At 52.1% G+C, this 25361-nt stretch overlaps 2 protein-coding genes across 4 annotated transcripts in view; one reads left to right on the top strand and one right to left on the bottom strand.

Moving 5' to 3' along the window:
- Positions 1 to 207: 207 nt before the first annotated feature.
- On the top strand, positions 208 to 15117 carry P2RX2 (purinergic receptor P2X 2). Its single transcript, XM_084820462.1, has 12 exons — positions 208 to 338; positions 2876 to 3011; positions 3962 to 4033; positions 5254 to 5320; positions 5542 to 5635; positions 8055 to 8135; positions 8378 to 8516; positions 10844 to 10974; positions 12277 to 12367; positions 12767 to 12832; positions 12931 to 13008; positions 14893 to 15117. The coding sequence occupies exons 1-12, from the start codon at positions 208 to 210 to the stop codon at positions 14995 to 14997; spliced, it is 1191 nt and encodes a 396-aa protein (XP_084676588.1). The 3' UTR covers positions 14998 to 15117.
- Positions 15118 to 20242: 5125 nt separating this feature from the next.
- The window catches only part of POLE (DNA polymerase epsilon, catalytic subunit), a 73468-nt gene continuing 68349 nt past the window's right edge, over positions 20243 to 25361 (bottom strand). For 2 of the 3 annotated variants that reach the window (XM_084819564.1, XM_084819565.1), the window contains exons 42-49: positions 24853 to 24985; positions 24478 to 24655; positions 23961 to 24092; positions 23175 to 23368; positions 22864 to 23064; positions 21811 to 21936; positions 20985 to 21074; positions 20243 to 20844 (exon numbers count right to left, since the gene is read on the bottom strand). In XM_084819564.1, the coding sequence (XP_084675690.1) occupies positions 20731 to 20844; positions 20985 to 21074; positions 21811 to 21936; positions 22864 to 23064; positions 23175 to 23368; positions 23961 to 24092; positions 24478 to 24655; positions 24853 to 24985 (1168 nt within the window). In that variant the 3' untranslated portion in view covers positions 20243 to 20730. The remainder of the gene's footprint in view (positions 20845 to 20984; positions 21075 to 21810; positions 21937 to 22863; positions 23065 to 23174; positions 23369 to 23960; positions 24093 to 24477; positions 24656 to 24852; positions 24986 to 25361) is intronic. The other variant, XM_084819566.1, reaches the window with a different exon arrangement.

The raw sequence follows: 25361 nt of genomic DNA on the forward strand, positions 1-25361 counted from the left end.
GCGGGGGAACTGGAATGTGGAAGCAAAGCGTGGCTCTGTCCTTGCTCCCGCTGTGAGGAGAGCACGCCAGGAGAAGCCACGCCAGGATCAGGGAGAGGAGGAACGAGGACGCCCCGCCCTGGCAATGCCACTATTTCACCTCTAAGGAGGAGATCTCAAGGGGGCGCGTGCCGTCCCACTGCCCATGCCCTACGCGGGGCAAGGAACATGATGGCCTTCTGGGATTACTTCTGTGAGTTTTGGAACTATGAGACGCCCAAGGTGATTGTGGTCAAGAACCGGAACCTCGGGATCATCTACAGACTGGTCCAGCTCCTCATCTTGGTCTATTTCATTTGGTGAGTGAAGCCTCCAGGCCAATAACAAGCGTGTGGGCGATACGGGGGTTCTAGAGACCAGCGGAGGCTGGTGGCTCCGATGTCAGTGGGGCAGTGGATCCGCTCCGTCAGAACTTCTAACGAGCTAGGACAGCGCCACCAGCCTCCACTGCTAGAGACACTTCGGGGGGTTATCGCATGCAAATCTCATTTTAGCTTTATCCAAATACATAATAATCAGTATTTGGCAGAGGAAGATAGGAAGTATGTATGAATGTAACGTATGCAGGTATGTAGTCATTCAGTATCATTGATGTACCATCAGCGTTCCCTGAAGTGGTGCTTTCCAGAGGTTTTGGACTACGGTTCCCATAATGGCCATGCTTGCCAGGGGAGATGAGAGTTGTAGCCCCAAACGCCTGGAAGGCACCTGGCTGGGGATGGCTGATATATATGATGGCAGTACACAGAGCATCATAAGCAAAAGAGAGACGTCCCTGCCCCACAGACCCTACAATCTAGATTGTAGGCTATAGTTTAGAGATGGTCTAGCCTTCCAGTGAGCAAGGGACCCATTGTGAGCCAATTCCATGGATGAGGCATGTGCAAAACATTTAAAAAGTAATCTACAGTTCCCTGCAACCCAAAGTACCTGATTTCACATCTAAATGATACACATTTTGGACGTTTCTGTTGCTGTAATACCTCTCCTTTCCAAAATGCTCAATAAAATCAGCACAGAAATTGAAGCCCAGTTATGAGGTCTGGGGTCCGTCCGATCAGCCAGTCGGTCAGTCAGCCAGTGCTGCTTCAGCCCAAAGAGGAACAGCTGCTGCTTCTCAGCCGTGCCATGGTCAGCATCTGGAGTGCTTCACAACTGAGGCTATCTATCACCCTGGGCCCCTCCCCTTCCCCGGCAACCCCAGCTTAAAGTAGCCAGAACAGACAGCATTGGGACTAGATGAGCTGGTGGCCTGGCTCAATCCAAGGAAACTCCATGTGTTTCCAGTTGACATCCTGATGTCAGCAATGGGTTCGTCTGATCGAGAGCATAACCTCTGAAAGTGTGAAATGGAGTATTAAGGGCATTTGCATTCTGTTCGGGGCAGGAAACCCCCCAGCCCTGCTTTTCCAGACCTGCTACCAGACGATACAGGACTACTGAATAAACATTATCCATCACTCGGGCTGATCCTACCCAAGGGGAACATAAGAATGGCTCCATCTAGCTTTACATGGTCAGACAACTTCCTGTGGCAGAAGAATACAAGAATCAACATCAGTGCCTAATTTCAGGGACAATTCCCCATTGCCAAACCCAAGACCTGCTTTCTGAGGTTGGTTCTGGGCTCTGCTACAATTCTTTCAAAGCAAGCATTAGTTGGGATTGCCTGTGCCATCCCTGGAGCACAGGGGGCTAGCTGGATAAGAGTGTTGATAAGCATATACAGAGTGTCAGGGTGGAAACTGAGCCCATAGAGCCCCAGAGCAGTTCCGATTCTGAGGAAGAACAGCAATCCAAGGGAGAGGAGCTCGCTCATCTCTCACAGGCACAGCAGCTGGCAGAGATTCCTCCTGCCAGCATTCCTGGGAGAGATAGTGACCCTGGCAGCGAGAGAGCACTGGAGGGGGGCTTGCTGGACGCTCGGCACAGACGCAGGGAGTGACGACAGACGGAGGGCACCGAAAGGAGGCGCTCCGCTCATTTGGCGCTCAAACAACGGTCATGTCCTGAGAACCCAAGGGAAAGAAGGAGGATTTCTCCATAGCCCATAAGTTCAGAGTCTTCCTGCGGTTCTCCTTCAAACGGGGACCAACTGCCTTACCTGGAGCTTAGGCTACTCTGCTATCTACCCCAGTGCAGTTCCTTGCTTAGTCGCTAGTGATTAGTATCTGTAAGAGTCATAAAGTAATAAAGGAATAAAGCCTTGGAAAGCATCCTTATCGTCTGTGTCCTGAGTTGGCTATTGGAGGGGACTGCAAGAGGCAGCTAGGGCGCTCCTGACACAGAGTGCCTCCTCTTCTGGCTGGGAGGGTTACTTTGTGATGGCTGGTTTGCTTGTTTATGTGTGTTTATTAGCTGTGATCCATCAAATATAAATAAATATAAACAAACAAATAAACATCCACCATTGTGAGACTGGGTAAAAGGGTGTCATGAGCCCTGGCACCTCAGTTAAAGAAAAATGAAATTCAGCTGTGATGTGATGTGCTTCTCCTGTCCGTTCCCCTGCAAGATCAGATGAAGCAGACTCTAATCCATACCTAATGCAAGAATAAATTTGTTTGCCTTTAAGGTGCCAGTGACAGCTGGTGTCTCCAATTCTGGAGGGGCAATGATTCAATTCAGGGATTAAGTCACCACCAGCCCAAATTCTAAAGGTGCTACCCAAGGTGCTGAACCCATTTTGGGGATAAGGTTCAGCACCTTGGATAGCAACTTTAGAGTTTGGGCTGGTGGTAACTTAAACCTAGAATGGAAATACCACCCCTCCAGAACTGGTGTTGCCAGCCACCACTGTAAGGTGCCATAAGACTCTTGGTTGGTTTTGCTCCAGGTATGTATTCATCATCCAGAAGGGCTACCAAGAGAGCGAGTCGGGCCCCGAGAGCTCCGTCATCACCAAGGTGAAGGGCATCACCCGCTCACAGCACAAAGTCTGGGATGTGGAGGAGTACGTCAAACCACCGGAGGTGAGGACATGAGGGTACCCTCTCCAGGAATGCAAGGAACATGCACTGGGAAAACTACAGCCCAGTTACTGAGCTCAGGGGTAGAAGGCCAAGCTTGTATTCCAGCCGTGCCCAACCTGGTGCCCTCCGGCTGAGTTGGACGGCCACTCTTACAATTACCAGACAGCATGGCCATTGGCCTTAGGGGCCAGGGATGATGGGAGATGCAGGGCAACACATCTGGAGATGGGCAGACAGTAGATTGGGATCTACTGGTAGATCTCTGGGTGATTTGCAGTAGACTTGATTTGAGACTGAGCCTGTCTGGTTAGAGTGTAGGATTGGGGAGACCCAGGTTCTAGAACTCCCTCTGCCATGAAGCTCACTGGGGAACTTTGGGCCAGTCACTGACTCTCAGCCTAACCCACCTCACAGGGTTGTTGTGAGGATGAAATGGAGAGGAGGGTCATGTTCTTGGCAGGAAAAAAAAAGGGGGGGATATAAATGTAACAAATAAATAGACTAGCAAGGATTTCTGACTTCCAGTTCTTGTATGATAGCAGCCACGCAACCCAATCCTTGAACCATAAATTCCTCAGGACGAACAAATCCCATTGCTCAGGACTAACTGAAATCCCTCACAAATTATACTACTGAAAATGAAGACTGGGGATTGGAAGCTCCTTCCTTCCTTCCCCCTCCAGAAAAGAGAGGAAGGGGTGGAATTTGGGTCCACCCTGGCTGTGGAGACAGAGTGTTCTGACGGCATCTCAAGGTGGCCGTCAGTTGTCTGAGAAGAGAAGGGTGGTGGCAGTGGTTGAGCTGTGTCACAAGCAACGGTCCCATTTTAACATTTGCCCATGGTTCCACGGGCATGAGGTTCACTGCGCCACTGCCATGGTGCCCAGCCACAAGGCCGATGACTCATGACGCTGGTTGCTTTCTCCTCTCGCCCACCGTCTTCTCTGCAGGGAGGCAGCGTCTTCAGCATCATCACCCGGGTCCAAGTCACCCCCTCGCAGACTCAGAAGACTTGTGCTGAGGTAGGAGAGGCTGAGAGTCATGTTTTCTATCTCTGGTCGGCTGTCCGCAGTTCGGACGTTTCCCACACGCGCCGGGAGGACACGTGATGCAGCACAGGACCACGCTGGCCGGCCTCGCCTCTGATGGCACGACACCGACCAGCCCAGCCCCCTGGGCTCTGCATGTGCAGCACGACAGTCTGCAGGGCGGCAGCTGAACGTGCATCAAGGCGTCCAGGCAGTCTGGAACCCTGCGCAAGCGAGGTTCCAGATCATGCCGAAGCCTCCGCGCGCACAGCTGCACGTGCGAAAGCTGCCTCTCTGCAGACCTTTGCCCTGTGTGTGCAGATGCCAGGGGAGGGGCTGGTCAGCACACATGATGCTGTGCTGGGCCCGGACCCTGTTCCTTTTTTCACGCACCTGATTTCTTCGTGAGAGGAACCATCACTGCAAAAAGCAACTTGAGCGACATAAACAGCAAAGACAGTGCATTGTACGAAAGAGCTGTGAATGCTGTGTGGCATGTGTAAGAAGCCGATGTCTCAGGCTTTTAGAACCTTAGGCTGAGCCAGGTGACCTAGCAGCCAAGTTTCACCCCCAAGCCTCAGGCAGCACAAGAAAATGCAGTTAAGGGAAGGGAGGAAGGAAGGAAGGAAGGAAGGAAGGAAGGAAGAAAGAAAGAAAGAAAGAAAGAAAGAAAGAAAGAAAGAAAGAAAGAAAGAAAGAAACACGGAAAGGCAATCTAGCAGCCAAGCCCCAAAAGAAAAGCTGCAAAACAAACATGCAGTGGAGGCTGGTGGCTCCAGTGTCTGTGGGGCGGTAAACCTACTACTCCGGTTTTCAGTCTAAAGGAGCTATCCAAGGTGCAAAGCTGTGATTATCGGGGTGCCAGGTGCTGAAACCAGGGGCCAGAATAGTTGGAACCCAAGAGTAGTGGAGGCTGGTGGATCCAGTGTCAGTGGAGTGGTGGACCTGCTCCGGGTTTCTGTCAGAACCACTCAGAACTCTAAAGGAGCTATCCAAGGTGCTTTAGAGTTCTGACTGGTTCTGGTTCTGAAGGAGGAGCAGGTTCACTGCCCCACTGCCATCAGAGCCACCAGACTCCACTGCAAACAAGCAAGCAAACCAACCAACCAGTCAACCCCAACCATGCCCATTTCCACTGCTCTGCTACTCCTGAAAGCCCCTGAAGCCTCGCATCCTAGTCGACTTTTCAGCACCGTCTCATGTCTGCTTCACAGAACGTGCGGGCCCTGTGCCACTCCGGCGATGACTGTGCTGTGGGTGAGATGGACATGCTGGGGAACGGTGAGCAACTGTGTCATCACATCAGGAGGCAGCGTGACCCCGTGGCTACTGGGGCGGGCTGTGAACCCCCTGCTCAGTCCTGGCCTCAGCCACAGCTGTCTGTAAGCAGCCCCCATCTCTCAGCCTCTCTCTGCAGTAGGCGGTAGGCAAACCCTGATGGGCTCAAATAGGGTCAGGGATAGCCAACGTCTGTCTGAGCACCAGTCCTTACCTCCCTGCAGGAGAGAAGACGGGGCGCTGCATTCCCTATAACCACACCAAGAAGACCTGTGAGATCAGGGCCTGGTGTCCCGTGGAGGATGGAGCAGCTGTCAGGTATGAGGGACACGGGGACGGAGAGAAGGTGGGAGGGTGCGCCGGAGGCTCTGAGGTGTCCTCCCAGTGAACAGTTTTTGCTCCCAATCTTAGACTTGGTGCTTTCTCCCCAGAGTGCCGAGAGGGGCACGATGGAGACTTTGCATGTGTGTGTATGACCCCATGTGGGCCAGGGATGATGGGAGTTCTAATCCAACACATCCAACAGTTATCAGGCTGGGGCGGGCTGGTCTACCCCAAGGTCAATGCCTTCTCTCTCCTTTCACTGTTGACACTTGCCTGGTTCACACATAACGAGGCACCACCGTGGGTGAATTTCCCTGCCCGGCTTTTTGTTGCCGTGGTGGCCGCCATTTTGAATAACTGAGCTGTGGCAGGGGCACGTTGCTGCTAGGGATGGAGGGACTGTGTGAAATCCATTCCGTCTGTGTTTCGCGGATTGTCAGGCGCCTTCCGTTCTGCAGTCCGCCTATGGATGGAATTGGGTTTTTTTTCTGCACATGCAAAAATGTGCAAATCTCCCCAAGATGTGCAAAATCCTCCCAAAAGTGCATTTTTGCACTTTAGCATATGGGGACATGCACATTTTTTTAAAAAAATTGTGTGTATTTTCCAATAACAAAATTTGTGCAGAACTGGGAAAGTTAAGGCAATGGTCTGCAAGTTGGCAGAATCCACCTGATGGGGAGGAAGCCAGTCCACTGTGGAATCTGCTGGTCAGATGCCTCAAAATCAGAACTCATTTGGTTCCATTGCAGATTTCTCTGACAGCAGTAGCTGTAGCTTGCTGTGGGAACCCAGCAAGGGTGGGTTGCTGGGGTGGTTGACAAGCCACCCAGAATCCACAGGCTGCTTTAGGGTTGTGGGGGTTTTGTGAACCACCCCAACAACTCATCCTAACTGGGTTCCCATGACAAGCCATGGCCTTCCCACGCCATGGCTCAAGTATTCAAATTGGCTGCTGCTGCTGCAACAAAAAGCTCCGCAGGGAAATTCACCCGCCGCGGCAGCTTCTTGTTATGTGCGAACTGGGCCACTGAGGTCCACACGGCATGTGATGGCAGCGGACATGTGCCTTCATGTGTGGGTCTAATCCAGTCATGCAGAAGACTGGGGACAGGGTTGCGAGTTAAAGAGCCCAAGGTGTGTGTGTGCACGAGCGTGCTGATCCTTCCTCAGCCCTTTCTTTCTTTCTTTCTTTCTTTTCTTTTCTTTTCTTTTCTTTCTTCTGCACCCTCAATGGATGTGGTGCCTTGCAGAGGGGCATGCTGCTTATTTACTTCGTGCTGAGGCTTGGCACACCAACTAAGATGGAGTCTGGCACAGCTCCAGCGAATATTACGGTAGCTAACAGGTCTGAGCCTAATGTGGCTTCAAAATATCAGGTTCAGTCTGCTGTGCCCAAGAGTTGCTGATCATGACCGAGGGGTTTCCTACCTCTGCCAATAGGTCTGCCTGGAGGAATGGTCTTGGGGTACCTTCCAGCTGTCTGAGCCCTTGAGCCGGGGGTGGGCAAGTTGTGGCCCTCCAGGTGTCTTTAGCTACATCTCCCATCAACCCTCACTGTTGGCTGTGCTGCCAAGTTGTGGTGGGAGTTGTGGGCCAAAATATCTGGAGGGCCACAACTTGCCCACTTTAAGCCTTTGATGGGGAACTGGAGACCAAGGAATACCTTCACAGAGGCACAGTAGCTCAGTGTGAGAGGGCCCCCGCTTTGCATGGAGAAGGTCCCAGGTTTGATCCCCCCATCTCCAGGTAGGGCTGGAAAAATTCCTGCCTGAAACCCTGGAGAGCCGTGGCTGCCAGTCAGCATCGACAATACTGGGCTAGATGGACCCAGGGCCTGACTCACTATAAGGCAGCTTCCTATGTTCCTAGGAGAGATCTCAGTTGCCCCCATTTTCAGGCCCCAGCACTTTTCAGTCCATGGGGAAACAACAAGGGAGGGAGGGGAGAACCTCTGTTACGGTTGGAAATGGGGGTTCAGAGGATACACCCAAGTCCACACAGTCCTCCAACATCCTCTCCTCCCCAGCTGGGCTCCCATACTGGAACTCAACCCAACTGGGAGTAAAGAGGGGGAGGGGTGCAGGCAGAGCCGTCTACACCCCTCCCCCACGCTTTCAGCACTTTAAACTGCACATATATTTGTGGCATCCATCTTCCAAGTTTCGTTGACTACCGGGCTTTGAGCAGCTCCCATTCCTTCTGCTGGGGCTTGTGCATGATTTTTCCGGGGGGGGGGGGCAGCTGGTTGAGGAAGGAGGCTCATCCAGGTCTGCTGCTATTCCGAAGGACAGAGGGGAGCTGGAAAGAGAGAGCCTGTTCACTTGACCACCCCCATAATCCTGGGAGGTGTGGGTGTGGGGTCCTTTCTGGCTTGGCTTGTTCCTTAATATTGGTTGTCTTTGCTTGCTAGTGAGAATTTGGCGAAGATGGCACCCGAGTTCACCATTCTGATCAAGAACAACATCCATTTCCCTCGCTTCCACTTTTCCAAGTAAGAACTTCGGGGATGTCTAAGGGGAAGGCAGGTTGGTTGTCTGGCGGGAGTCACCAGTGGTCCCATTGTGACAGAAGTTCTGAAAGTGGGTCAGAAAACTTCATCCGGCTGGAGACTTGGAGGCACGCTGAATGATGCCCAATGATGCCCATCCCTTTCCACTGTGCTGACGTGCTTGTGTGAATGGAGAGAGTTTGTGCTTCTAATCCTCGCTCCATCTCCCCCCCCCCCGACCTTAGAGGGAACATCAAGGACAACAAAGATGGGTACCTGAGGAATTGTGTCTTCAACGAAACCACTGACCTCTACTGCCCCATCTTCAAGCTGGGTTTCATCGTGGAGAAGGCAGGCGAGAACTTCTCTGCGCTGGCTGAAAAGGTAGCGGTTACCCTCTGGGCACCGGGCCTTCATGTCTGCGTCCCCTTTCACTACAACAAAATGTGGCGTTGGCAGCTAACTTGGGTGTTTTTTTTAAAAAGGACAAGACCAATTCATGAGCTGGCCAGCCATTGCAGGAACAAGTTTGACAGCAGACCTCCCTGGCAGGCTTCCCTGGTGGGGGCAGCAGTGCTGTAGGCTGTATCAGACAGCTCCTAGACCCAGGCAGTTCATAGACCCAGGCAGCTCCTAGACCCAGGCAGTTCATAGACCCAGGCAGCTCCTAGACCCAGGCTTCCCTGGTGGGGGCAGCAGTGCTGCAGCCTGTACTGGGCAGCTCATAGACACAGCAACTGCCATCAGTGGTGGGCCCTGGAAGCTGAAACACAAGTAGCAGAGCATAAAACAACACAAAGCACTGGGAAAATAAAATGGTCTTTGCCTGGCACCAAAAGGGCATTCAAGGCACCAGGCAGGCCTCTCTGGGGAGGGCATTCTACCATCCGGGGGCCACCACTGAAAAGGCCCTGTCACTCATAGCCACCCAACACACCTCACCCAGTGGAAACACCCCGAGAAGGGCCCCCAAAGAAGACCTCAAGGTATGGGCAGGTGTTTCTGGCCAGTTCCTTTTGGGGGGCCCTCCTGGTGCATTTTAAAGGGTTTTCCTCACTGTTTAGAATATCCAATTGGAGTTTTGCAAATTGGTTCCCCTGTTACTTCAGGGGTGGTTCTTGCCTGGTGCTATCTGTTTCCTCCCCCATCACACACCGCTGTCAGGAATTGTGGGTTGTCCACCGTCTCTCCCAGCCAAGGGGGCTGCTGTTGCCAATTCCGGGTAGCTGTTGCCAATTCCGGGTAACCTCTAAGTGCCTTTCTTTTCACATCAATCAGCTCTCATAACCCTCCTGGGACAGAGTGCACGTTATCGGTTGCTTCAGTAAAGCCGGGTCTATCAGCCATCCCGACAGTTCCGAGCCCCATAATTGACAGAAGCAGCAATCAAGGGGGTCTTGGGATTTGCTCTTACAGCCTGGGTAGCTGGACTCCAGGCTGTTACTTACCCCAGCGAGGATCAGATGCTTTTTTCGTGTCTCTCTCTCTCTCTCTCTCTCTCTCCACATTCCCTAGTTGTAGGGGAATAGAAGCACTGAAGTAGGGTGGAAATTTCTCTGCAGGAAAATACCCCTTTATATTTCTGTATATATTATTTTCTGCAGAAAATTTACCATTTCTAAATAAGGCATTGCTTCATAAAATTAACAGGTAATGAGTGAATGCTATCACAGTCAGATTGGGTGGTTTCAAAAAGGTTATTAATGCTTTTTGTCTAGAGTGGTGCTGTGTGATGACATAGTATTGTCCCAGGGGCAAATAGGGCCTGCTGTTGGGAAGATCCCTGCTGGCTCCCCTTACCCCAATCGCCAAAATGCCTGCAGCCCCAACCACCTGTGAATGGAATGGCAAAATTGGGAGGGGGGATTTTGGTTCAGTAATAGTACCAGTAAGACAAGATTATATCTTGAGTGGTGCTCAGAGCAGGAGAAAAAAGGAATTAGGGTGATTAGGCCAGACTCTAAACCTGTCTTGTCAGCAGGGATGCCAAGGATAGTCAAAGGTAGATATAGTTGGGGATCAGGGCCAGCCCATCCATGAAGCACAGTGAGGCACCTCCAGCGGGTGCTCTAAAGAGCTCCGCCAGCCACTTTTCCGCCGTGGCATTTGCAGCAGTGAGAAAGTGGCCAGTGGGGCTGTTTGGAGCAGCCGCCGGCCCTCTGGGGCTCTGGATCTGTCACGAGATCTCAGGAGAGACCTCACAAGAGCCCCCACGGGGCAGCAAAGGTAAAGTGGGGGGGGGAGGGGCACGCATACGGCAAGGCGGGTTGTACGGTGACATGAGAGAGCTCATGCCGGCCCGTTGGGCACCTGCCGAGGGCCTACACTCCAGCGCAGGCCCATTGACAAGAGCCCCTGCAGTTGCTCCTCCTCTTCACCATGGCAACCTACCTGTTCAGCTGCCTCTCGCTCTGGTCCAGGCAACAGTGGTGGCAAGGAGGAGGAGCGGGAGATGCCGATGTCTCCTTGCTCCCTGGCTCTCTGCCGGTCAAGCAAGCAAGTGGCGGTGAGGAGGAGGAAGAGGAGGAGGAGCGAGAGCAGCGGGCGGCAAGGGCGGTGAGAAGGGAGGCTCGCTGAGGGAAAGGGCAGGAGGACATCCCGGCAGTGAAGGTTATGTGGGGTACCATAGAGACCATAGACTGCCCGGCGTGGTCTTGGGCTTTGGAAGGAAGGTCCCCTCAGCTCACCCTGTGCCCACTTTCCCTCGGTAGGGTGGCGTAATTGGAGTGATCATTAACTGGAACTGTAACCTGGACCTGCCGGACTCTGAGTGCAACCCCCGTTACTCCTTCCGCAGGCTTGACCCCAAGTGGGCCCAGGTTTCCTCTGGCTACAACTACAGGTAAGGCCAGGACCGGCTGGAACTGTTGTGCTGCTCTGGTGAAAGAGAATTTCCCCACCACCCATGTGCATTGTGTGACAATGATGCCTTTGCCTTCCCTTGTAAGGAGGAAGGAAAAGGGGTCACCATCAGGAAAACTTTGGGGGAAGGGAAAAAGAAACAAAGGAAGTCTGGAACAATGGTGGTGGGGGGGAGGAACTAGGATCCCGAGAGCAGCATTTCCCAGTGGCGGGGGGCTAAGACACACATTTTTCCAGCATTAAAAGGGAAGGCACTGAGATACCCCAAATGTGTTCCTTTCAGCATGGCCAGGTCCTACCACTGGGCAGAGTGAGGTAGCCCCCCCCCCCCAGCCATTCCTGCCCTCCTGAGCTGGATTCCCAGCAGTGGTGATGGTTAGTTCTTTTTGGTCTGGGCCATTGGCCATGGTGGCTGGGAATTATGGGAGTTGCAGTCCTGAACAGGTGTGTGACCGTATAATAGACATTAATTGCTTGACCGAGTTGTGGTCCAACACAGCTGGGGGGCACCAGCTTAGGGAAGGCTGCCATAGGCGCGAGTTGATTTCCAGGGGAGGTTTAAGAGGCTGCATAGGATTGTGATAATGGCAGAGTTGTTCTGGCCCTTAACTTTGAGGCAGGGCCAGCATATTTGGTTTGGCTGTGGGAGACCTGGGTTCAACCTTGCTGCTCAGCCATGAAGCTCACGGGGGGTGCCTCGGGCAAGTCAGTGTCAACCCATTTGGCACCTGAAATACTTGGAAATGCAAAAGTGTTCTGGAAACCAATAACTGGAGACCCGTAACTAAAATTTTGTCTGGTTATTTTGAGTTTGGACTGCCTCATGTGTCTGTGACTCTTTCCAGCAACAATTGACAGACCATCCCTCATCCTGGTTTGAGGCTTTCCCCTCAGATAATAGTCCTGCTTCTTATCCCCCTGAGTTCATGGCCTTGTGTTTTTGCCCCAGGCAAACTGGCTTTCCACTGCTCTTCCAGCAGCTGCACTGATTTTCAACATCCTCCTCCCAATAACAGCTAGAATGTTTGTAGACATTCTGTGACGTCACAGACATTCAGCCAATGAATAGGTAGAATCGGTACTAAACTGTGCCAGTCAGTACTTTAAAGCTCGAACATTTTCTAGTGGGTTGTACGTGTGTGTTGGGTGGAGGAACATTTATATTTTCTAGATCGACTCGTAGTCATCTGCTGGGCATCACAGGAGAACCAGGTTATTCCACGCTGGACCTTGGTGCCAGTGGTAACCACGTTCTCTCACGCCCCCTGCTTTTGGGTTTCAGGTTCGCCAAGTACTATCATTGCAGCGGGAAGAGCACACGCACCTTGATCAAGGCTTACGGAATCCGGATCGATGTCATTGTGCATGGACAGGTGAGGGGTGCATGGCTTTTCCTTTTCCATTCCCACCTCATCTGGGTGCTTGCTTTTATGGTTTCTGGAGCAGTGTGGGACTCAGCAAGTGGGAAATGGCTCTCATGTTGCAAAGGTTAACATTTGAAGCACAACTAATAGGAGTCCCCCACGCATATGAGAGTGTGTCTGCGCACGCGCGCAATCTAAGAGGCAAACGTGGCTGGTTGGGAAGGTATAACCCCTCCTACTCACGCACAGTGGTCCCTATCCAGATCAAGTCCCCATGTGCTTACACTAGAGTAAAAAAACAGTTAGGATCACCTAGATGCTGCGCATTTAACCTAGCCCCTAGTTTAGCCCTTAAGAGGCTGCTCTAGCTGGTGCTGATGTGGGTTCCTCTGGTGCTCTCTCCCTCAGGCTGGGAAGTTCAGCCTCATCCCTACCATCATTAACCTGGCCACAGCGCTGACATCCGTGGGAGTGGTGAGTAGTGGCACTGTGGCTGCCCCAGCTGCTTTGTTCGGTGGAAAGGGCCTTTCGTTGCCCGGTGCTGGTTACCCCTTTTCCTACTCCCTTGGCAGGGCTCCTTCCTCTGTGACTGGATCTTACTGACCTTCATGAATAAGAATGACGTGTACAGCACCCGAAAGTTCGACCAGGTACGGGCATGCACCTTCCACGGCATAGGGATGGAAGAGAATTTCGTCCCTGTTCACAAAGCATGCAACACTGAACGCGCGTTCAGTGAACAGGAATGCTTTTCTCAGGAAATGTTCACGATTTCCTAAACTTGCATTTGAAAGTGTGTACTTGCACAAGTCCGCACTTCCAAACTTGCACACATGCTGTGCACCCCCCCACCGCAATCTGCATTTGTGTGCTTCATCCTATGGGGGAAAATGCACATTTTTTATTGGAAAAACGTGCATTTTTTCAATGCGGTTTTTTTTTTTAAAATTGGGAAAAATGCACACTCTTTAAAATGTGTTTTTTCCCAATTGAAGAAAAAAATGGAAAGACAAGAGACTCACATTCAGGAGCACACATGAGTAGAAATGAGCTTCGCGGAAGACTTCGGATAACCTCACTGAGCTCAAACATCGTATGCTTGCCCATCTGTAGCACAGCAGCAGATGGGGAATGCTTTGGGAACAGCTTTCCCCAGTCGGGTGCCCTCCTGACCGCATCTCAGCTTCCCATGTTCCTGACTATTAGTCACACTGGCTGGGGTTGATGGGAGCTGAAGTCCAAACATCTGGCAGGTACCAGGTTGTGAAAGTCTGCCCCCAGCCCATCGCATGTTACGGGGCACAGCCCAGCAGAAATGGTGTCCTGGCGCACAACTGCAAAGGACAAGAGCTGTCCAAAGGCACAACTCAGACTCCGTCACTCCAGGCTTGGCAAGCCAGTAACCCTTTCCCCAGCAACCTGTTGGCCAATGCCGAGCCATTGCAACCAGTGCAGAGGATGCTGTGGGATGTTCAGTGCACAGGTGGAGACTGCTGAGCCTCCCTCTACACCAGGGGCGTTGAACCCCTTTCGGGCCGAGGGTCGAAATCCATTTCAGGAAAGCTCTCGGGGGCTGCGTTCCATGGGTGGGCATGGTCAAAGGCAGAAGGGACAGGGCCAAAAATACCACCGTTGTGTAGTGTAAAGCTGCCAGTACTGAGGCAGGCATTTCAGTCCTTTAGACTGGGGAGAACTGCACAACATCTGGGAAGCCACCAAACAATTGGTGGGAAGGGAGTGGGGCCACCCAAGGAGCCCTGGAAGGTCGGACTGGGCATCCTGGAGGGCTGGTCTGGTCTACTGGGTCTGGGGGTCTGTCTCCCTGCTCTACGCTGTGAGTGCACCCTAGGAACACACCCAGTGCAGCCTTTGCCTATACATCACGGGCGAAGCACAGAAGAAGTTGGACAAACCATCCTTCGAGGACGTCTGACCACCGATGCAGTGTCACTACATAGCTTCTGAGAAATGCCAGTACGTTTTGAACACCGTTGCTTTAGACCTGCTGCTCTGCCCACTCAGCAGAATGAGGTGGCAGAATGGAGTGTGCCCCTTCAGAATGCAGAGTGGGGGTGTGTGCATGCCCCATTTTGGATGGCCCGCCACCTAATTCATTTCCTCCACCAACCCTTGCGCTCCCCAAGGAAACAGTTTTAGCCCAGCCCGCTCCATGTGCTATCTTTCTACTCGGGGGTAGGGAAGTGTGCTGTTTTCTTTTCCACGTAGGAGGGTGGCTTAATTTATTGTATACCCCACAAAGATCCCCCCACAAAGTCTTTTTAGCAGTATAAACAATGTGATTGGTCTAAAATGCAACAACAGTCCAGTTTACACCTTGTTCTGCTGCAAGTGTAGGCCAGGCCTGAACCACTGAGGGATGGAGGGAATAGGGGCCTCACATGAAGGCATGTTTTAATACCTCCCCCCCGCCCCCCAGCACAATCTGTTCTTGATAAGTGGCCTCCGGGTTGGGAGCCCATCACTCTGCCACATCCTTGGCTACTAATTGTCTCTTTCCTCCCACTTCTGCCCAGATATCCAAGCACCCAGAGGGGACTCCGACAACAGAATTCAGCACCACCGACTCCTGCACCCAGGCCTCCTCGCCCGTAGACTCGAAGGCTCCTGTCCATCTCTGAAGCTCACCCCCCAACCCCGTTTCCTGCCCATTTGCCTGGACTACTTGTGCATCTGACGAAGCAACCTCTTCCCAGTAAAAGCTCACACCACAAAATAAAATTAGCCAGTCGTTAAGGGGCCAGGGGACTCGTCTCAGTTTCACCACAATGTTCTGGGATCTTTCTTTCAGCATCCAAAATGCCCACGTGACTTGTGAGAGAGGGAGAACTTCCACTGCCTGGGCTTCTATTGTCCAGACCTAACAGGCACCCTATTACTGAAAGCTGGGAGTAAAAAGTGGTGCTGACAGCAGCTCTGAAGCACAGGTCAGAGCACCGGCCTGGTGGTGCCCTGGCTGGCGGCAGACAGACGCATCCTGCCAAAGGAAGCCATCCAGGTGAGCTGGAAAAAGGACAAGCCAGTGCAACTCCTCAACTTTCACCACTTGGCCCCAGATTAAGTTCTTCTTTAGTATCCCTGACTTTCAGCTTAGGGCAGGGGTGGGCAACTCACAGCCCTCTAGATGCTTTGACCTACAGCTCCCCTGATCCCTCACCATTGGCTCTGCTGGCTAGCATTGATGGGACCTGTAGGCCAAAACATCTGGAGGGCCACAAGTTGCCCACACCTGGCCTAGGGGATTTACCAACCAAGTATTGTATCCTATGAGGAGGCACCAGTCTAAACTGGGCCTACTGTTCACTCCAGTTGTTCTGAAACCTTGTGGCAGGGTGAATCGATGTGTTGTGAGAAATGAAATTCATTAGAGCGGTGTGAGTCCAGAGCATCTTCGCTCCTCCCCCCCCAATGGGTGCCCACTAGGTCTCTACACGATGCTGGTTTTGCTCCTTGCAGAGCAGTCTCTGGGCGAGTTAAACTCCTGGTTCGTTCGCTCACTCCTAACACAGAACCACGAGGAAATGTCTCCGCTCAAGAGACTGCCCGCTGCATTGCTGAATGAATTGCAGCTCTAGGCTGGTCTCCTTCCCATCAAGAGCCATGCCCAGCTCATAGATTCTGCTTGAAGACCAGGGGGTGGGGGTGGGGGTGGTGGGGTTCTCTAAAGGCTGGGGTTGTTTCCATGCTCTGAAAGCACACCTGCAAGAGCAGTGGGGTCTTCAATTTTAATTCAGAAAGAGAAGTGCTTGTTAGCTTTCTCACTCTGGGGAAATGCTGGTTTAGAGCAACTCCGCACATGAATCAGGGCCACCCTGGAGCACGCTTCCCTGCTCGTGAGCCTTGTCAAAGGCATTTGACAGAAGGGACAGGGAAACTCAGCATGGGGTGGCTCCCACACAGACGTGGAGTTGCACTACTGTGCAGAGGAGACCGGTGGCTCTGCTCCGGGTTTCAGTCAGAACTCTAAAGGAGCTATCCCAGGTGCATCTTGAATAGCTCCTTTAGAGTTCTGACTGAAACCCGGAGTGGATTCACTGCCCCACAGCCCGTGGAGCCACCAGCCTCCACTGCGACCACGCAATACAGCCTTGCAGTGGGAAAAGACGCCATGGGGATGTGCAGTGGAGAGTGGCTCTCGGTCACCCCTAGAATGGAAGCCGAGCCAGGGGCATCAGATGGAAAAGAGGACTAGGTTCTGGTAGCCCCCCTCCCCAGTGATTCAAGGAAGTCCAGCTGGTACAGATTCTCTTTGCCCTGTATGAAACACAGCACATACCAAATTCCCCCCTTCTACCCAAAGGTCCATCTCCTTCCATGTGACATTGACCTGGCATTAGGATCAGCAAAGGGCCCTCTCCATGGAAGCGGAGGTGGTGGCAACCAGGGAAGGGCTTTCTTGGTCGGGACACCCCAACTTGGGAACACTCTCTCCAAGGCTGCTCAGTTATTAAGCTTGCTAAGGGTTTGGTGGCAGGCTTTTTAAAATTGGCCCAGGCATTTAAAATGGGTTTGAGCTGCAGTTTTACCATATGGCTGTTCCCTTTATTAAGCTGCATCATTTTTTTTTTTTTTAATCTTTTAAGTCCAGCACCCTGCTTTGAGAAATGTTGCTTGAAAAGCAGATTTAAAAATAATGCAAGGTGCAGGAGCGCTGTGTCTCAGCTTCTGTCGGCTGAACCCATCTCCTTGCCGTTCCATTCAGGAATCACGACTCAGAAAAATACTGAGTCTTTACCCTAATCCCCCCTGACATACTTAGCTATACTCATCCCCATTTCCAATGGGTTGTTGTGGAGAGGAGAGAGGACACACCGGGTGGTTGTCCCGGTTCTGCTAAGTGCTTGCTGAGAGTGCTAAGTCAATTTAAAAAAGCATTCGGAGGTAATTGAGACAGTGCACCACATGTATTTCTTTTCCTAATCAGATTGCCTGGCTCTTCTGCGTCTGCAAATCCCAGCACATTACCAGCTCGCCTGATCCCACCAAGGCAAGAACAGCAGCCATCAAACCCCCCCCCCTCCCCTCATATAAAAACAGATACATTCCAGGGTCTTTGGGGGATGGCAGTACTACTCCAGAGGTAGGAAATGGAAGTTGCAAGATCCCTGGGTGCGAGCTAACAGGATCTCATCACACTATTAGGGTGCTCGTAGGCCACTGGTTGAAGAAGAAAAAGGATTCGTGCCAAAGAGAAGTAAATTTCATTTTTGGGGAAAAAAAGGAATGGGGCAGTAGCATCGCCCAATAGATGTCAGTCGTATTTTCAGACTCAAGCCAACCCTGCAACAAAGGACACTTTATAATAATAAATGCTTATCTTCCTGTTTTTACCTCAAAAGCCTAGGAAGACATAGATCTTTCATCTTGAAATAGTTACACAGGAGGGGGAACTTGGTAGATGCAAGCTTGTCGCACAGGAGTGAGAAAAGCTGGACCTGCTGAATTTCCCTCTTCTCTAATGGCACTGGAGCACTCTCTTCTCCTTTGCCTTCTGATACCTACCCCCCCCCCAAAAAAAAAATCCAAAAGAAATGAAGTGGTGATGCCCCTGCTGCAACCAACCACTTGAAGGTTCATGTGTAGGCAACATCCTCAGGTACACAAATAAGAAAATAAAAAATTACTGTGGACTCTCCTACACTGGAGATAAAAGCAGCTGCAGTCTCTCCAGATGCGCCCAATACAGACTGCAGGGTGCCAACTCTTCTCAAGGGATTCTTCCTCTGCAAAGCACAGCTTGCACAGCACCCGCGGCTTCTCTCCAGCTGCTTCCCAAGTGGGAAAAAAAGAGCCAGGCGGACCAAGGGACTACATGTTAATTGAATCGGGCTGCTTCCACAATGCAATTAGATTATGGAATCCCTTTGGGGAAACTCAGGTTCCCCAGTCTTATCAGGAGGAATATTTATCCATGCAGCCGATTTAAAAGGGACCGTGGTGGGGCCCCTCAGAAGCCACCCCCTGACAGGCAGTTGAGCCTTCTGCAACTGTCAAGCCAACTGCTGCACAGCACTGGATCAAGGGGCTGGAGCAACTTCCCTACGAGGAAACATTATGAAGTTCTGGCCTGTTTCGCTTAGAAAAGTGGTGAGTAAAGAGGGACGTGACAGCAGGGTGCAACGTTATGCACGGTGTAGAGGAAGTGGATAATGGTACTCCCATGCTACTAGAACCTGGACTCATCCCATGAGGCTGAATGGTTGGAGATCTGGGACAGAGAAAAAGAAGTGCTTCTTCACACGGCGCATGGCTACCAACTATTTGACACACTACCACAAGATGTAGCGATGCCCACCAATTTGGGCAGATTTAAAAGAGGCTTAGACAAATTCATGGAGGATATGGCTATCCTGGTTATCAGTACTGATGGCTACATATTAGAATCGTAGAATCCTAGAATAGTAGGGTTGGAAGGGGCCTATAAGACCATTGGGTCCAACCCCCTATTACCTCCAGTATTGGAGGCGGCATGCCCACGCATACCAAGTGATGGGGAACGTGATCAGGAGGGTGCTGTTGCGCTCCTGTCCTGCTTGTGGGCTTCCTGCTGGGGCATCTGGTTGGCCACTGTGGGAAGAGAATGCTGGACTAGATAGGCCTGGGGTCTGACCCAGCTTCAGGGCTCTTCGTATGCAACAATGACAACCATGGAGTAAGGGAGAAGACCCAGAGTTAAGGCAGGCGGGGGGCAGGCAGTTGTGCCAAGCTGCCTCTTGGCTAGGACATGAGGTTTCGAGCTTTGCAGACCCAGGACCCAATCTGGAAGGTGGGATCCTCTTCTTACTTTAGGCCCCACACTGCAGCTAGCAAGCCCGACAGGGTCCCTACTTGTGCATGCAGGAAGGCAACAAAAGCAGGTGGTTAAATAAACGCCACGAGGGCCGTTTTAGCATGCAAGTCAGCCTTTTTCCGGCTGCTTGCTATTGTGCTCCTTCCGCCTCTTCCAGTAATGGTACTGGCGCCATTGGTGTGACGCCCGTCAGGATGAAGGCGACCGTGGGTCACAACCTGAGGTGCAGGAGGAGTGCATGGGCGTGCTTGCTTCCGTCCATTCTTTGACCAGGTCTGCCCAGACTTCTCTAGGAGTTCTATTAGGAGCAATAATGAGTTCTTTATTTATTCATGAGCAGTGGAAATTGCCTTGGAGGTGCCGGTCTTCAGAGAGGGTCAGGGAAGCTGCCTACCCCTCCTCCTCAGATGAAGGCTAGAAGAAAGCAGGCTAGACACATGGGAGGACTGGAGGCGGGGAACGGAAGCAAGAATGGCAACAACACTGAGTGAGCCCCCAACTCAGGACACCCTGGCAACTGTAATGGCCCTTCTATGGCCTTGGGCAGCCGCCCCTCTTCCCTCAGCTGGAGATGAGAGTCGAGCCTTTTCCTGGGTGGTTAATCTGCTCTCGGGCTTATGCTACAGCATCAAGCCCAGACTGCATCTACAGTTGTTTTCTCAGCTGATGGCGGCTACTGGAGACACATCAAGAATACCTGATTTTATAAAGCCCAGTAAAGTCACAGGAGCAACCTGGGTGTTTACTGCAGGTGGTGGTGGCGGTGGGGAGAGAAGAACTGAGAGATCTACTAGAGCCTGCAAGATTACTGACTGCCCTGACTTCAGTGTAGCTTCAGCAATAGGAGGGGGAGGGAAAGGCTCAAGCTCCGTTCCTTTACGACATGCCATGACAGTAAGTGTGCTCTTAGGGATCAATAGTTGACCAACGGTGGCTCCATCCTGCTGCTGCTCATCTGCCTTGGGGTGGAAGTTAAATGCAGGGGGGTGGCAGCTGTCCCCAGCCCACAGTGGGAGAGGAGTGGAAGTAAGACTGCAGGAAAGAGCGAATTAGTGTGAAAGAACCAACGTGTGTCTAATGTATTGGCAAGTGCCAGTTTGGAGAGAAAAAAGGTTTATTTACAACATCGTCTTTTAAAAAAATCCAAAATAAGAACAGATTAAAATCTGGGCAAAAAACAGCCCCATAATCCAAGGCTTTTGTCATACTTTGCTTCCACAGCCCAGCAAAAAGGGGGCAAGGAAGCAGCAGGTTTGTGTCTTCACACCTGTTCACTGGCTCCCTGGCTGGTTTCAGGAGACAGGTCACTTTGATACTGACCCCACATAAATCATTCACTGGAGGACATTCATTACACTTGCTCCTTGTAGTTTCCTGCAGTACGGAAGAAACCTCACATCTCTCAAAGCTTTTGTCCCAGGGCAAAGCCCAACCTGCAGCCTGGCCCAGAAACCAGCTCAGGTCCCATGAGTCCAAGGCAGGAGGCTTGAGGCTGTGCAACTGGGAAAACTGCGACGCCTGGTCCGTTGCAGCAGGAACCTTGCCTGCCAGTGCGAGGGGGTTCTCACAAGAGAAGCCGAGGGTTCATCTGAAGCAGCCATGTAATGTTCTCCAGCAGGCAGGACATGTGGTAGTGCTGAGCAATGCTCTGGAAGACCTTCAGATGCTCCAAGAAAGTCTGTGCAGGAGTGGAGAGAGACACAGTGAAGAGGAGATGGGTCTCCCTTGAACATGGAGCTGAGACAAGAGAGGGAGGGAGGAATCGCCTGGAGCAAAACTAGACTCAAGGAAGGGAGACTGTTAAGGGCAGACACATACCTCGGTGGGCAACAGGAGGTCAAAGTCTCCAGCGCAGCTGCAGTAGATGGGCATGTGGGTATCCTTGATGCCTTTGCACTTCAGGCACACCTGAAACACAAGTGGTGCTTAGGACCAGGCTCCTGCCTACCTGGAAGCTCCAGACGCTGCTGGAGGGCTCCCTCTTGGAGCAAGCCCAGCATCTCTTCCCCTGCATGGAGTCACACAGTCAAAATGGACTAGAAGGCCATTCTCCACACACAGTGCCGGATGTCAGCTACATCCCACCATGCCAACCTGGGTGATCCTGACCACAGTGTGCCACAAAAAGCAGGACCAACTAAATGGCAAGTGCCTGCAAAGCGAATAGCCACAGATGACTCAAAAAGTGAACCAGGCTACCTAAGACAGATAAAGGGGGCAGGATGACTGAGCCTGCTTTGTTCATCTCTTTCCCCTAATTGCACACGCCCCCTCCGTGTATGTGTACGTGCACACACACTTCACACATACTGCACACAGAAAAGTGGGCGAAACATTCTAGCTCCATCTTCTCCCCAACATTTGTTGTCAATGTGGAGGGATTGAAACAAACTGTGTGGCAGGAGCGCTGAAACATGCATTCTCCCCACGTGGAGCCTGAAGCGTCCAGGAGCAATTTCACCTTGTGACAAACTATTTGTCGGGCTTAAATGGACCCATCCTTTTAAGCACCGGCAACTGGGCTAGCTCGTGTTTCAGGGTTATCTGATCAGGAATTCCATGGCCAAGAAAGGGTTGTGCATGTCCCCACCCTGCCTGAAGAGCCCAGCAGGGCTCCACAGCTAGCCATGCCTCCCCTCCTCACCAGATCTTGAAGGGTGAAGGCCATCAGCTTCTTCTGCAGGGCTTCCACCAGGGCCATCTCAATGGCATCAGAGTCGTACTGGGCCTGGCAATTGGAGCACACCCAGGTAGGCAGCACAGAGCCATCCTGGAAAAGAGGCAGAGACACATGACTGCATACACTCCGAACAAAGGAAGGCTGAGTAGGAAGCTGCATGAAGGAGGTTTCAGGTACAACCAAGGAGTTGCTGAGGTGAAAGACCTCTTTCCGCCTGACAGCCACTGCCAGTCAGAGATGGCAACACTGAGCTAATAGGACCAGTAGCCTGGCCTGGCATAAGGCAGCTTCCCACATTCCTAAGCATTGGTCTTGGTCCAGGGAGACCAAGATGAGAAGAGGAGACGCCACATATTTGGAAGAAGAGGAATACTGAAGCCACGTTCTGAGCCAGAAGGAGCCCTTGTTACGACCGGGTGATGGAAGGCCTCGGCAGTCACAAGCAAGTTAGGCGAGAGGAGAATCGCGCTTCAAGGCTCTTCCTGCTCTCAGGAACCTGCACCCAGGTCTGTTGCCTGCCTGTGTCTGGGTGAGGCCCGCTTGCTGGGAAGCGTCTCCCCATGGGCTGCACATTTCCTCTTGGGGGTGACAACTGTGAGCCCACCCAGCACGGCAGGTGGTCACTGCTGCTGTTGCACCGCTGCCCAAGTTCTTGGGAATCCCAAAGGACTTTACTCCTACTATTCCTAGCTAACTTTGTGACGGGGAAGGGACATTTGCTGAGTGGGCCTGAGCTGTCAGCAAATGAATGCCACCCTCTCTGTGGAGGAAGGACTGGAAGAGGAGGGTGCTCCCCTGCTCCTTGCCCCCAGGGGATTCAAGATTTGAATGGGGCCAGCTTCTGGGAGTAGATGTGGGAGCTGCCCATTCCGGGATGCCCTGCTCCCCAGGGGCAGAGCTACATCTAGCTTCTAGATGGGGAAATTCAGAGAAGGGTTCAAAGAGAGGGACGCAGGAGCCCTGTGTCAGGACAGGTCATGGTAGTGGCAGCCCTGAGGGGCATGGGCCATGTGGTACCTGAGAGAGGACCGGGTCCTTGCAAAGGTCCAAGTCTCTGCAGAAGTTGCAGTTCTTGCAGATCATCTCTGGGAGGACGTAGGAGTGACAGGGGTCCCGAAACTGAGCCTCCTCCGAGAATTCTCCCACTTCAATTAGGCGAAGTAGGTCCCGCTTCAGCTTGCTCACCTGGTTGGTGATGTTGGTGTCCAGAGACAATACCTGGGTGGGGTGGGAGGGGGAAGAGAGATGAGCTCACACATTGTGACATCACAGTTTCTCATCAGTTTTCAGCCCAACCCTACACAGACTAGCACAGCTAGGCAACTCACCTTACAGACATACTTAACAAACTCCAGTGCTGGATTATTGAGCATCAGGTGTGAGCCAGGCAGGGCTGGGAACATCTCTGAGGGCTCTGTGGTGCGTCGAGAACCGCTCACCTTCTTCTGGATCTTCTGGGTGATGGTGAAGAAGCTCTGGGTGAGCTCATTGGAGACATACTCTTGAGAGAAGGTGATCATACCTGGGGGGAGGTGCAGGAGAGGAGAGAAAGGGAGACAGGAGCAGGCGGACACACGTCACCTATCTGGGATGCAGCTGGGCCAGCAGAGAAGAGCTTCCTCAAACGGTGCACAGCCCAGTCAGTAGTTCCATGTGCCTTTTAGGGTGCGAAAGGACATTACAATCTTGACTTCCTCCAACCTTCTTCTATCCTTGCAAGTTTGGCTTTTAAGATTCCCATTTCACACATGGCGAATTGAGGGCCAGACATAGTAATTTGCCTATCACCTGCGAATTCTGCCCCGTTTCTTTAAATTGCCCTCCCTATAAACTACTTGTATGTTTTAAAGGGGGGGGGGGGAGAGAAGGAAAGGAAAAAAAAAAATACTTGCCTGGTAATAGTAATTAAAAGTACTTAGCATGCATATAGCCTTTCACAGAGTCCAAAGTACTACACATGCAACTGAAGGTGAGAGAGGACACCAGTTTGCTGAAGGGCCCCATTACGAAGGGGGGTGTCCCTCTCTTGCCACTACAATTTGCCAGCTCTTCTCTGGACCACGCTAACTTATAGAAAGGTGCAAGACTGGGGAGAGAAGCACTTGGACACTCACCAGGCATGGCACCTGTCTCTCCCACAGCCTCCTGGGAAGTCTGGCTGTTTGCTCGTCTCTTGATGGGGGTGCTTCCAGGGCCGTTACGTTGCATTTCTTCCTTCATGCTATGGTATACAGCAACGATGTAGGCTGGGAAGGGGATACCAGAACGTTGAGGGCCCAAGCAGGGGGTGGGGCTTAAACCCTAAGCCCCGCCTCCTGGAGGAAGCCCAAGAGGCTGCACAGGCCAGAGGTTCTAAACCCCTGATCCGCCTGCTTCCCCTGGGTGGGGGAGAATGGCCAAGCATGCTCGCCTCCATGGCCTGCCTGCTGGCTGGGACCCCTTGCATCTGACCAGCCAGATGGAACAGGGGGAGATTAATGGAATTCAAGAGACTCTGTGAGCAGTGGTGAGAACTGGGGTTGGGACGGGGGCTCTGAGTATTCGGAGGGCCTTGGAGCGATCCCCTTCTCCGAAGAGGTGAGCATTCAGCCTCCATCACTGGGCCTTGATGCAAAAACACTCCAAGCTTACCAGACACAATCACGAGGAAGTAATTCTGACAGGAGGCTGCCTGGGGCAGATATTGCACCACATTCCAGTTGTTCTCCAGCAGCTCCTCTACACCGTCTTCTCTTGCCCCTTCTTCCTTGTCCTCCTCCTCCTCCCCTTCACTGTCTTCTACATCTTCTGCCTGTGTACTGCTTGTCTCCTGCAAGAAGAGGTCTAAAATCAAAACTGCAGCCTGCAGGAAACTTGCAGTCAGCTTCTGCCCGTCCCAAAGCTTCTGGCATCAGACACCTCTTTTTGACCTACAGTCGGATGAACACCTCTTCTTCCTGCCTTCCCGCCTCCCTGCCCACCCAGGGGCTCAAAAGCTCACAAATGCCTTCTCTGCTGGACTCTTACCTGCCCGCAGTGGACCTGGCACGGCACTTTGCCCTTGACCCCACCGTAATTGGCTGGGTCCATCCAGAGCAAGAACTCCCAGCAGCGTGAGAAGGAAATGGTCAAAGAGTGGAAGATTTCTTTTGAATGGATGCTGGAAGAGAAATTATGGCAGTTACTCAGTGAGCCCAAAGAAGCCTTCCAGGGAAAGGGAATGCCGCCTTCCTCATCCCAAATCAGTTAGAACATAACTGTGAGCAAAGCCCATCCTTCAACATCCCCAAGAAGGAACTTCCTTGGGTGCAAGTCCATCATGCAACACCCTCTCCAGAGACATCACACAAACGAGAGAAGCTACAAGCATGAGCTGATAAGTCCCTGGTATCTATCCTGTTTTAGTCATTAAAATCTCTGTCTTGCCTTTCTTGGGAACCCCAAGGCAGCTAACGAATGAAAACTGAAAGGAGAAAAAGAAATTACAACAAACAACAAAAAGATCAGCAGCAGAAACGAAGAAACACAAAGGGCAA

This window comes from Heloderma suspectum, chromosome 13, assembly GCF_057233095.1.
Source record: "Heloderma suspectum isolate Gila_16-S chromosome 13, 16-S_ref, whole genome shotgun sequence".
Classification (NCBI taxonomy): Eukaryota; Metazoa; Chordata; class Lepidosauria; order Squamata; family Helodermatidae; genus Heloderma; species Heloderma suspectum.